The sequence below is a fragment of the Besnoitia besnoiti genome, chromosome II (assembly GCF_002563875.1).
Source record: "Besnoitia besnoiti strain Bb-Ger1 chromosome II, whole genome shotgun sequence".
In the NCBI taxonomy this organism is placed as follows: Eukaryota; Apicomplexa; class Conoidasida; order Eucoccidiorida; family Sarcocystidae; genus Besnoitia; species Besnoitia besnoiti.
This window is the reverse complement of record NC_042357.1, coordinates 3,279,598-3,292,571: the sequence shown is the minus strand read 5'-3', so window position 1 is coordinate 3,292,571 and position 12,974 is coordinate 3,279,598. Positions and strand designations below refer to the sequence as shown.

The 12,974-nt window shown below is 57.9% G+C and overlaps 2 protein-coding genes across 2 annotated transcripts; both read right to left on the bottom strand.

The window, feature by feature from the left end:
* Positions 1-1,942: 1,942 nt before the first annotated feature.
* On the bottom strand, positions 1,943-5,806 carry BESB_038100 (putative heat shock protein hslv; the record flags this gene model as incomplete). Its single annotated transcript, XM_029362396.1, has 7 exons — positions 1,943-2,085; positions 2,472-2,549; positions 3,088-3,202; positions 3,550-3,620; positions 3,898-4,024; positions 4,635-4,673; positions 5,192-5,806. 7 exons carry the CDS (start codon positions 5,804-5,806, stop codon positions 1,943-1,945), a joined length of 1,188 nt encoding a protein of 395 aa, XP_029221361.1.
* A 1,646-nt stretch (positions 5,807-7,452) lies between these two features.
* BESB_038090 (uncharacterized protein) lies at positions 7,453-12,802 on the bottom strand (the record flags this gene model as incomplete). Its single annotated transcript, XM_029362395.1, has 9 exons — positions 7,453-7,965; positions 8,399-8,482; positions 8,932-9,273; positions 9,503-9,605; positions 9,727-9,797; positions 10,123-10,553; positions 10,695-11,023; positions 11,665-11,735; positions 12,770-12,802. 9 exons carry the CDS (start codon positions 12,800-12,802, stop codon positions 7,453-7,455), a joined length of 1,977 nt encoding a protein of 658 aa, XP_029221360.1.
* Positions 12,803-12,974: the final 172 nt, after the last annotated feature.

Below are 12,974 nucleotides of genomic sequence, written 5' to 3'. Positions count from 1 at the left end.
CGTCGGCAGGTGCGGCGGCAGCCCAGAGCAGGGCGATTGCTCCATGCAGGCAACAGGTTCGCCTGCCGCGTTTCCTCAACGTTGCTTCAGTACATTAACACCCAGCACGGCGTACGCGGTGGCGCATGACGCAGGGCCTCGAGGTGGTCGCCCCGCACACAAAGCGCCGATGGCTTACGCAGACGCAGCGCCGGTTGGAGGTGGCTGTCACCCTATACCGCCGGTGTCAACAACCGTCCGTCGGTTTTCTATCCCTGAACCTCCCCGCTAGCGCCAGGACTCAGGCGCCACACACATCTTAGGGCTAGCGTGTGTAACCCGTGCTAATCAGGGCGATGGCGACGTCTCCGCTGCGATCAGGCGGGCGACATCGCGTATTGTTTTTATTTCGTGTGGCCGCTCGGCCGACGCATAGGGGCAGCGCTTTCCGGTGCGCTGCAGAGAGCTGGCAGCTGACAGCTTGTGCGCGACCGGGGTGGCAACCTTTTTCTTGTCCAGCCTTGCATCTTAACCGTTTGTCCATAGTTGGTCCCAGCCCAACAGTTGAGCGTCCTGTGTACTGCCTCGCTCGTTTTCTTCTAGAGGGTTACGGATCCGGTGGCAAGATGAACAAAAAAGCCAGCATGCTGATCCCTTTTCAGTCCGTTCCCTCTTCGCCTAGTTCGCGACCTGCAGCGGCACACGCACACTCACTCAGCGCCAGAGAACAAGCTACCGAGATTTCCCCCTCGTTGGGACATTGAGCATCGCTCGCGCAGCTCATCGTCTCTGAAAAAGCCCGACGGGTTCCAGATAAGCCACATAGCGATGCGGCGTTTGGCTTGAACCTAGCATTCCACTTCGAAGGTGTCTACTCGCTACCGTAAATCAAGGGAGTCTTTGGCGCGCTGTGGCAGAGAGAGAACGTAGTGAGAGACCGTGCCGTAATGATACGTCCTGCACTTCGTTATCCGCCAGGCTGCACAACTTCACCCACAAGCGCCCGAAGGATATTAACATGCGTAAGAAGGACATTGTAGGGCAGATAGCGCATCAGGTGACTGGCGCAGTGTCTCTGGCCTTGTTGACACTCTTCAGAAAAATGCGTTTTCAGCAACTGTGCAGGTGTGTGCGGGGTGGTGAACGATTCCTGCACTGCGCCTGCGATGTTGTCTGCCGCTGCTTTGAGGCATTTTCCTTCTGTGCGCTGAGACGACCTGACCCAGTATTTTGCCTTTCACACTCAGGTGACGGCCACACATTTAATGGACGACGAGATAGCACCATCTGCCGATACAGACAGAACTGCTCAGAGTACCGCTCGGCGCGTTGCCTAAAATCTTGACATCGCAATAGCAGCGCGTTAAGAAGGAGTGACCCCTCTCAAGAGAAAAACATACACAAGATATTTTGGTTTATGGCTGTGAGCGCAATCCCGCCGGGCGCCGTCAACGCGGCTCTGCTGTCGCGGTGCTTGCTCCGCCGGCACTCGCATGTGGTATTGCGTGCAGCGGGACTAGATCTGCGTTTTCTCTGTGCCAAGACACCGAGCTCATTTCTGTCGAAGACGTCGAGCTGAGCTGGAAATGCCGTCCTGTATCATGAAACCTATCGGCAGCTTGGAGCGCACCCACGTGTGTCTGCCGGTGGCAGGGGGCCGCGAGACAGCAACGGCTCGTATTTGCGTGTTGATCTTCTCATGCTGCTTCTGCATGAGCGCAACGACTTATGTAGGTCCCTCGTATCTAAGCGTCGAGCTTTGAATATGCGAGTGTTGAGACAACAACGTGTTATGACTTGAAATGTCCAACTCGTAGTATGTATTCTCAGAGAAAGCGCATAAAGAATCCCGTCTGAGAGACACAGTACAACCCCTGCACACGTGACTCTATATGAACGAAGCGAATTGCACGGACAGTTGACTTTCTTCAGCGTCACAAGGGGCTCTGTCGTAACCCGCTTTTTACTGAGATTCTTGCGGAGGAGTCGGGGCTGAGACAGGACTCGCATTCGTCGAGACAGGGCTGGACTGTGGCGCCGTCACGGGCTTCGCCTCGTTCTCTAACACCTCAAACAGGACGCGGTCATTCGTGTGACAGCACATGCCTAAGCGACACAGGACACACACAGCCGCGGCAGCGCACGCAGATACAGCTGCGGACAAAAACGCCCCGCCACACACAGCCCTGAGACATGCGCCAGGCGCCTCGGTTCCTCGCGGCGTGCGGATCGAGGCCGCCTGGTCTACCTCTCCCTGCGGCATCCACCCAGCAAATCGCGCGTTTCTGACTCGTTGACATTGATGGAGCTCCCGCGAAGAAGCCTCTGACTGCGAACAAACCCGCCGGTCATGCCAAACGGGGACCGCTGTCAGTCCGAGAAACCCGCTCGCTCTCCCACTTCCTCCAACGAAAAGAATGGGCGATGTCGCTGCGCGAAGCTACTGTTGGGGTCTCGACGCAAACATCTTCGCCTACGGTGTGCCCGCTTACTCGCCGCGATGGTCATCGAGCGCTTGCATATCTCGTGGGCGCTCAATCCATCGATATCGTACAGGGCGCGCGCCGCAGCTGAGCCAAAACAGGAGAGAGAGAGAGCGGAGGAGTACGAATCTCAGAGATACACGCTAACCCATCATTGCGGTCAGATGCAGGCAATTCTAGCGATTTACACTTATACATAGATCGATAGATCGAGAGGTCAATAGACATAGATATAGATTGATGTAGATAGATGTAGATAGATAGAGATAGGTGCAGTGATAGATCTAGATCTAGATAAAGATATAAATGTATGAAAATATAGATATAGATATATAGATATAGACATACAGATACTGAACAATGGACATGAGCACGCGGAACATGACGGACGGGTATCCACGCGTTAGGTCTTTGTCGCAGGCACGCCGCAGCTACAAGAGCGAGCGGAGAGTACAAACATGTCCACGGATGCGCTCTCAATAGACGGCTGAGGCAAGCAAACACGAAGGGTGTGTCTCACATGTGTCCCCGCCCGACGCACAGCTCTCCTGTCTGCAGAGGCGCCCTTTCAGCGTGCCTCCGCGTCATGAAAGCCGCGCTCGTCGCCATAGCAGTGCGTCCTCACCGACAGCGTACGGGCCTCCAGAGCCGACGCCGAGAATTCCGTCGTGAGACTCCAAGACGTCGCCCACGCCGCTGACCTCCAGCGACATCTTTTTATCGGCGACAATCAAAACTGCCTGCGCAGACACGCAGGATCGACAAACCGCGCGAGCCGTGAATGCGCGTGGAGCCTCGAAAGACCGACGGATCTAGCAGAGGCGACGGCCGACGCATGCGACGCTCACAGGCGGCAGGCGCCACGGCGGATGCGCCATGGCGGAAGTGCCACGCAGAGCAGGAAGGCATATTCGCACAGTCTGTGCTGGCACAGAAAGACGCACGCGTGGCAAGAAAGCGAGATAAAAGGACAGAACCCCACTAGTTGCGGAAAGCTGTGGACACGCAGACCTCAAGAGAGAGGGCACGCCCGTTTTGCGTAAAGGCGACTTGGAGTTTTACCCGCTCGCTCGGCTCCTTCGCCTACCTCGAGGTGACGGAGGTAACGATCCGTGCGCCACTGCTTGGCGAGCTCCACGCACGCCCGAAGGAGCTGGCCTTCAAGAACAAACAAACACATCTACCCAAACACGAGTGTTTCTGCGCGGCGTACACACTTCATGCCGACCGACGACAAGAAGCTAATGCGGAGGGTACGTGGAGCTGTGCTCGGCTCGACAGCGTACGCAATCTAAATTTCGCTCTCTCCTGCCTTCACACACGCGCATACGTACATATACATATGCATATATATAAGTGAATGCATATGTGTGTCTATCCCGATGGCCTCGATTCCTGGCGCTCGCTAGAGTGGGGAGTCAGGAAGGACGCTTACCTGGATACTCATCGAGCTTCGCTTCGAGTTTCTCCACAAGCGTGAAACAGTCGGCCGTCGCGCCGGCAAAGCCACACACGACGCCTTCTTGCAATCGCCGGATTTTTCGCGCATTTGGTTTCACAATCTGAAACAGCACGCGCTGGAACAAGCAGCGGGCAATGCGAGTCTCTCCCTCGAAGCCCGCCCAGCACGGCGTAAGCGGGAGGGCGGGAAGATGAAGCAGCGAGAGGCTGCGTTCGTTTCTGCGCGTTTCGCTGGCCTAGTGACCTGCGCTAGCACCCGGAGGCATGGAGCCGCTCGCGGAGCCACCAACGCGCTGCACGCTTTTCGGGCTCTGCTAACTTTTGGCGCTTTGATCAGCGGCCCCAGGAGTTTCGAGTCTCAAAACAGCGCTCAAGCGTCGTTGGCGCAGGCCGCTGAAAGCCAAAGCCACTCTCTGCGCGGAGTTACGGCGGAATAACGAGAGCTCTTCAGACGTCCTGCGCCACGCCTCGGCAGCAAGGACTTGGGCAGATGGCTGGGGAGAAGGAAAGAGCAGACTTGGGGTAGTGAAGCGGGCTACCGGGTCGAAGATGCTGGGTAGGGAGAGACGACGCATCTCCCCACGTGAGAAGAAGCAACCACGGAACCCAGACACAGAATTCCCCCTAGCTGGACTGCGAGAAAACTGGCGAACAGAAAAAGAGATAAAAAGTTGTTCTGCAGTGTCGATCAATCACAACAGCGAGGCTCACCATTTGCCCCTGAGAAACCATACCGTCCCCGGCGACGCACTGCAAAACAGAAAGCAGGAAGCGTTTTTTTCTGCAGGTTTGTTAGGTGCCGAGTGTCCGCGGGACAGTGCCAGATCCATACAAACCCTGCGTCAGAAATCGTTTAACACGAACTGGGCTCCTTAGGTCACTTGCCCTAGCTTCGTGCCCAAGGGGTCGCCGGCTCGAGTCAGGCCCCACAGATCGCCCACTGCCCACAGACTCTCTATTTCTATTTCGTCTCTCCACTCGTCGTCCCTGCGGTCTACGCTATGTCCCCACACTCGTTTGGCTCTGCCTTGTCTCCATCGCAGGCATGAGTCCACCCCATCCGCCGTCTCTGTCTCCTCTCGTTTTCAGAATACTCCCAATCGCGCTTTCCTCTAGTCTCTGTCGTCTCAGTATCTATTTCTCCCCTTCAAGTCGCATTAGTGCCTCAGGTTATCCGCCATGGCGGGCGCATGCTTCCCATCCGTTCAAGTGGGTCATTTTGGTGCTTTCGAGTTTCATTTATTTCTGCGTGTCTGCAGTCCGCTTACCACCTGGTCGCCCTTGCGCACGCAGAGAATCGTCGTCGCGTGTCGCGGGGGGACGAACGGTGACGCTGCGGAGGGCGTGTGGCCTTCGCGCGCTGCATGCAGACCTCCATACGTGTAGAACTGTCGCTTTGTAGCCTGCGCCCCTGATCCGAAGGCCAACGGCGAAACTGGCGCCAAAAAAGGGGAGAACGCCAACAGACTCGCGGACTGCGCCGCCGCAGAGACAGAGGCTCTCGTGGAGGATGGCGACGGGGCGACGGCAGCAGAAGGAGACACCGCGAGCCCGCGAGGGGGCGACGAGACCGCGCGGCAGGGGCCTTCTTGCGCGCTTCTCGACAGGGCAGAGAGGAGGCGGGTTTTCTGTCCCGAGGGAGCAGAAGCAACTAGTCTCTCGGCCGACAAGAGCAACGAAGCGCGAGACTGCAGAGAGCCCAGCACGGCGGCGGCGGCGTTCGCTGGGGTTGAATTCTGCGTCGTAGGCAGCCTCTCAGCACCTGTAAAGAGACTCGAGTCGTAACTGAGGCAGGGAGAGGAGAGGGCACCTTGCTTGACGCTGAGCCAAAACCTCGATGAGAGCGCGCGGCCTGCTGAGGTACAAACGCTGGCGCTCACCATCTCGGACTCAGAGCAAAGGGAAGTGGAAGCGGGGCGAATGACAATGGAAAGAACTGACTCAGATGCACACAATCGATCCCGCGGTTTTACTCAGGAAGGGATGGCAGACTAGACGAAAGGAAGAAACGCAGCGCGAGGATGACGCGCATGACCATGACACAAGAAAACGAAAAGGAAAAGGTTTTGAGAGGGAAGGCGACTCGAAATCGCACGAAAAGACGTTGCAGCGATAGAAAACAAGACAAGCGGGTCGAATGACCGATGCGAAGGTTGGTTTGAGCGGGGAAGATCGTCGGGAAATGGGGGCGACAGCTGTCTAAACAGTGCCACAAAAACCCGCCGCGCTCGATGCGCACAAAAGAGTGAGTCAAGGTAGTTTGTCGTTTCCTCTTCTTAAAAACGCAGGACTAAGCGAGTCTTCCGAGGCGGACCCTCCTCAGCCGCTCGCGACATGCGCAAAATTCCAATAGAACTGCCAGTAGTGTCATGAACGATCGACAGAGGAACGACCGACGGCGGAAAAATAGACGAAGAGGATTTCAGCTGTCCATAACTCGCTGCGATTTGCAGAAAAACAAACCAAGAGACGAGTGCGCTAGCCGGACAGAGGCATGCGGTGTGTAACGAAAAAGTTGCATGAGAGGCAGCAACTGAACACGCCGAATCCAGGTTCATCTCTGTAGACGTCCGCCACGTACTCGCTCAAGACTCTAACTCGAATCCGGATTTTCGAAGGACTGTAAGGGGGCATCCCGTGTGATGCCCTGCATTCTCCATGTGCAGTTAGGCGGGTCGTATGCCGCAGCCGTTGAGTGTGTGTCACAAGCTGAGGGTCCGGAAGCGGCGTGTCTTTCATCTTCACTAGCATTAAACTGCGAGGCTGCTCCATCGAGAGGCAGAATTCGTTTCGGTTCGTTTCTGCGTCCCTCTATCACTACTCCGCCAAGATGCAAAGGGCGCGTTGGCGAAATGCAAAACGTGGCGGCAGCGAAGAGGGCGATCAAACCGCAACGCAGTGTTTTCCCGGCATGAGTGCGCTGGTTTTTTTTGCGGACTAGAATGTTGAGAGACGCACAAACACAGCGTCTGGATGTGGCCTGTAGCATGTCCGGGGCCTCGCGCACAGCTCTCTAAGGTAGAAAATCGTCGGTGGCGTAGCATGCAAGTTGAGCCAGGAGTATTTCGGATGTAGACTCTTGAGCCCCTATACCGCTAAGAGTATTGCAGGGGAATGCGCCACCATCCACACAAGGCACACGCCATTATACAGAGCAGTGCACAATGCCAAAAAACTATGGAGCATTAGCAGAGCATAGTTAAGATGATATGTTTACCACCAGGGCTACTGCTCCCGTTTGAGTGCTGAGTCTGACCGTAACTCGCAGGAGGCAGCCCTGCATTCGCGAGGCTGTGTTTTTAGGGAACCTCCGCTTTTTGCTAGTCATGTACGAAAGAAAGAAAAATTCGACCGGGGGACTAGGTTTTCGGCGAGCAGAAACATGCGGCAGAAGCTGCGCGGTGAGCGTGCGCCGAGGCGAACTCGCACGAAAGAGGCTGACGAGGGTCAGCACATAAACACTCATTTCCAAAACTGCCTGTTCCGCTATAAAGCATCGACATTCGCGTCTGCAGCTGCATGCTCTATCTCAGTCGCCATTGGTGTACGCCTGCACATCTCGTTTCTCGTCTTTGGGGAACGGGGTTTTGTCGCCACGCGCCCGCTTTCTCCCTTTGATCCATCCCTCGGCGACGAGTTGCTGTCGGCGCATGCCCAGAGGGACGAACTCATGCGGGCGCTCCTCCCCACACCACTGGCTGCTCATGGGGAGTCTTTCGCGCGTTGCAGCCTCGTCGTCGTTGGCACTGCCGCGCGCGGCCTGCGTGTCTGATACTTCCACAGCAGCTCGCGAAGACTCCGCCCGCGGCCTCACAGCGCTGCGCCCGCCGTGTGCCTCTTCCGAATTTCCTCCCAACTGGCCTGCGCCTCGGCCACTCAGCGGGTCTCCTCCCCGATCCCCAGCGGTCTGAGCGGCGAACTGCATGAGGTTCAGCTCGGTGACGGAAAACAGTTTCTGCTTGCAGTAGACCGCGATGCATGTGCGTCCGTAGGCGCGATTCCGAAGCCCGACCAACCCCGCGGAGGACGTGTCGCTTTTGATCTGCGAATACACTCACACGGCAAGGGACCATGGTCACATCTATTGTTCACGCTCATGGATTCAGTGTCCAGGACTACCTGGCGCTTGACAGCGATTCCGTCTTCCAGCTCCCACGCAAACACGAGTACTGTGGCACTGAATTCCAACACTTTAGCTGTCTCAAGTACTCCAGTGGGGTGGAGGTGACTGGAGTCGTGCGCACGCGCTACGCCGAAGCACCGTGCGCGCGGATGCTTCAGCGGAACCAGAGAGCTCTAACTCACTATGCATACAAGAGAACGCAGAGGGCGTCGCGCGGCCAGACCCCGCGACGCTGCCTATACGGCCTCCGGCAGCATGCTTGTGTCGCAAGCCTGCGCATGTTTCGTTTTCCCGACACGCTCCGCACGTCGCCGGTCTTCGCAATTCGCAAACAACAAGCTCATTCACTTACCACGTAGGGCAGGCAGCCGATCTCCTTCGGATACTCAACCGCTACAATGGCGTCGTCGCCGACGATGCAGCAGTCCAAAAGAAGCTGCGTGACTCAACCCACAGGGAAGTTCACACTGGGCGCGCCAGCCTTGACTCCGACAAAGAGGAGTCAAGACTCGGCGTCACCACCGTACGTCGCTACACTGATCACATACAAAACGTCAAGGAGTTACGGAAGCATATATATATGCATGGGTATGTGAAAAATGCGATCTACGGCGTGTCACTGAGGCCTTCGTAAATACGCAGACACACGTGCAAACGTCCGTTGATAGCGTCAAGTGTGTCGTGTTGTCGTGTGCTACAACCGCTTGAAGACACGTCGTGTCTGCTACCCCGACGGAGTCAAACACGCGCGAGGTCTCTGCGTCGGAATTCAGCCAGGTGTAGCCGCCGCACGATGAAACTCTTTACTGCTGGGCAGGGCTCCTTTGACGCGGCCGCCAGGCGTGGGGCCAGATGCTGATGGCATGCGGAGCTGAGGGCACGTACCTGAATGAGATCCTTGTACACGACTTTGGTGTACGGAGGGCAGAGGAAAACTAAACCGTAGGTATGCATTTTCCCTAGCTCCCTTTCCGTCGTCGCTGCCTCCTCCACGAGCCGCTTCAAGAGCCTTGTGTTCGCTGTCAAGCCCACAGGCGGCGACGCGGTGGCTGTCTTCTTGGCGTCTTCGCAGATGCCACGGATCCGACGAAGCAGCTGCGTTTGCTGGACGAGCCGGTCCGGCAGGTTCGCGAAACGCTCCGGGGCCAGAAGAAGTTCCTCAACCGACGCCCTCACAATGCAAGAGCGATCCGCGACGCCGCAGTACTTCACGTTCACGGCGGCTGCCTGAGTGACATAGGGGAGACACACACGCACAAATACACTTCAAGAGGGTCCCAGCGACACGGTCAGGCGTGGTTGGCAGGCTCGCCTCGCCAACCCACGTAGAACTCGACTGGAGTTCTCTGATTGTGCAGAGGCGGACGCGTATTCGCGCAGGCAAAAAGGGCGGGTCAAGCAGGGCGGGGAGGGGGGGGGGGAGGGGGAGAAGAGCCGCTTTCTGTCGCGGATTTACCTCGCAACTATCCAGGCTTGAGTCCGTGAGCAACGCCCGCTGCGCGCCGCGGGAAAAGGCCTCGATGGACAGGGCGCCGCTCCCACTGAACAGATCGAGGACTCTGCAGGCATGCGACAGTGCGGCAGCGGAAGTGAGTGCAAGGCATCGTGTTCGCTCAGTCATACATTCCGACCGCGACCATCTGAATCCACACAAAGCAATGGTGCTGATGCATCGCTCACCTCAAGTGTGGCTCGCCGATGAAGCCGAAAACGCCCATTCTTCGAAGCATATCAAATAAAGCCTCCTTCACCTGAAAGCACGCATACACATCACGGGCCGCGGTTTAGATTGAGCAAGCCACGGCTGAGGGCTCTCGCCACGTTCCAAGTCGGAGTGTCTGCGGCGACCCGCGACAGCTTGGCATGCGACAGGAGCCTAGCCGAGCTTCTCAAATATCCGTGGAATATCTCGCTGGCTGCTGTGCGTTCCAGACTGCGCACACGTTCTTAGCCCGTCCTGAGGGAGGAAACACCGCAGGCCGCAGAAGCCGCAACTCGCGTCACGCTCTGTAGGGGGCTGGCGGCCGCCCTCGCCCTGCAGCATAACACCGGCTGCCTGCCTGGTCCCCTTCCTACCTTCGCCATCATCGGCCGCACGCCTCCGCCACGCGGCATCATGAGGCGGCGCCTTCCCAGAGTGCCGCCCACCACATGCAGCCGGCCCCACCCGCCTTCGGGCACGGGGATCTGTGCCGGCCCCAGGGGCACGGGTCGAAAGGCGGCGTCGTCAGAGCCTAGGGCACGGATCCGCGCCTCTTGGACGGCAGCCACGAGCGCCGGCGAGGCCGCAGAGCCCGCGAGCCCCGAGAGCGTCGCGAGGTCCGGCATCTGCGGCTCGCCAGCATCCGCGCCAGCCGAGGTGTCGCTTCCGCGAAAGGGCTCCTTGGGCGTCTTGGCCAGCGGTGGCGCCCACGTGTAACCCTCCAGGAAGGGGTTGTTGCCGTGTACCGGAGCTGGCTGCCTGTCTGTCAGGAGCGTCTGATGCACGTGCAGCAGAGAGGTGAGTCCTGCAAACACACCAACAGAGACAGCTGGAAGAGAATGCGCGTCCAGCGCCAGCCCGCTTGCGGACGTGGAAACGGACGCATGCGGTCGGAAAGCGACGAGCCACATGTAGACACTGCACTGCTCGCGCACTATGTGCGTACCTGAGCTGAGGCGGGGGGGCTCCTCCTTGAGTTTCTGCTTCGCTTTGGCGGTCGGGAGCTTTCCTCGTCTCTCGTAGACAAACGGCTCAAGATCTTGGTCAGGGACCTGTCCCTTTGCCGTCCAGGCGCGGCGGCGCCTTCGTCGCTTCCGCGGCGCCTCCTTGCCGTCGCCCTGCGGCCCTTCATCCGACGGTAGATCGTGCCGCTCGCGGAACGCCGCTCTCAGCGGCGCCCCCTGGCGTGTCAGACGGAAGCTCAGTGAAGAGACCTCTGTCGTCGCATTTGCTGTCTGAAGCGCGTTTCCATGGCGATCACCGGGGCCCGCCACCCTGCAAAAGAGCAGCGACAGCCCTTCGCAGAGAGGCCTGTTAAGGGCCGACAGAAAAAGCGGCTCATGCCGCGAGGCTCGCGCATCTCTCTCGCGGGGACACCTTCTCGGGAGAGCCGTCTGCAGGATCCAAGTGCCTAGGCGCACACCGCCGAGTTGGCGGGTGCGCCCAATGGAGGCAAGCAACGGCCGTCCCCCATCTCGGGGCCTGGCGCGGCCGTCTCCAAAATGACAGCAGGGGAGTCGACGCAGAAGAGACCGTCCCGACCAGAAGCAGTGCGCGGATGCAGCTACGCGAGTGCAAACAAGCTCCTGTTGGTTGACGTGCTCCCGCTGCGCGCGGGAGTTTCGGCGTCCGGAATTACGAGAAGGCGTTTTCTCCCTCGTCAGATGAGCGGAAAAGCATGGCCTCGGATGTCCAATGGCGACTTCCGCAGCGGCGCTTCGGCAAGAAGTCGGCAGCTGGAATAGCGAGTGTGTGCCGAGCTTTTCTTTGCTCTTTGCGGCGCTAAAGGAACAATGGTTCGCATTCAGTGTCTGAGCTACTGACCGTGGGATAGTTGTGAAGTCGTGGAACGCGATGGAGAAAGAGAACGGAAAGCCGGTGGCTTGGGGCGGAGTAAAGAAGCATGCGTCCCTTACCGAAAGGCCGCTCCACGGAACGCGTTCGCCGAAAACAAGCACGGCAGAAAAGGACGGCGGAGTCGCACAAGCTAGTGCGACCGCGGATATGACGATGGAAACAAGCGACGAGACAGGCAAACCCCCAGCGCGCCCCCGCCGACAGGAGAGGAGGAACCCCATGGGGCGGGACGCTCTCTCTCTCAAGCCCCGGTGCTGCTATATCACGGCGGGGTAGTGAAAAGGTCCTAGCGGCCGCGCATCATTCACGAAACCCACTGGAAAATGACTCTGACAAGCGGAACGGACGGGAAAGGTGACGAATCGACAACCACAGCAGTGCCTTTGGACCAGGACGCAGCAAGTGCCGAAAGACGGGATCCGGACAATGAAGTCTGTCAAGCAAATGTGTCGCAAAAAGAGTGAAGAAACAGCCGCCGCCGTTCATGGCTGCCGAAGGCAAGAGAAAACGGAGCCGGCCCAAGGAGGCACTGGGACGGGCGATGGTCGTCTCCAACTGCATTGAATCACCGGCGAAAAGAAAGCTGCAACCACTGATCCAGCATAAAACTGAGCCGCAGCTCTAAGGAAATATGTGCTCTAACTTACGTGTTCCTGTCTCAATTCAAAGTACCCTGAGCAGGGCAAGACCTCAAAAATTACGCGCAAGTGTCCAAGGGGGGGGGGGGGGACAGAAGCCGGAATGCAAAGTCGCTCAGCAAGGAGCGAAACGAGAATCCCTGGTCTCAGGAGCTCCATAAACTACGAAACCATGAGCATGGATTGGATCGCTTTCCTCACCAGTGTGAGTAGGAAAGCCCCGAAGCACGTGGGAGAAAAAGATGCAACGTATCTGCCGCTCCCGTCGCGATGAATGCGCACACGACGTGTCGTGTCTCGCCAAGTGAACAGCAGCACAATCGAGCCGGAGACGCATCGACTCAGCGTGCAAGCACGAAGGCAGACTATGGCCAGAACCGAAGAAGAGGGTTTCTTCTCTGGTTTTTGGAATTGTTCCTGAGACTTCCTCTTTGCACAGAAGAGCGTGTGTTGCTCTTTCTTAGACAGAAGGGGTAAAGCGGCAGCATTAAGTCAGTTCGAGCTACCTCGCGGAGTTACAGCTCACGGCCAGAGCCGGCCCCGCCGTGCAATAATCCATCGCGAAACAAGCTATTTCGACCCTCCGGTGGGCGGTGACTCTACCAGGGAGAATTCCCGACACAGGTGCTGTCCTCGGCTAAAGGGATATATCCACAGCCAACGGTGTGTGTCTTGTAACGTGTGTGTGCCACCCACGTCGCGGGGATCTTCCAACCCGGCACCGCTCAATC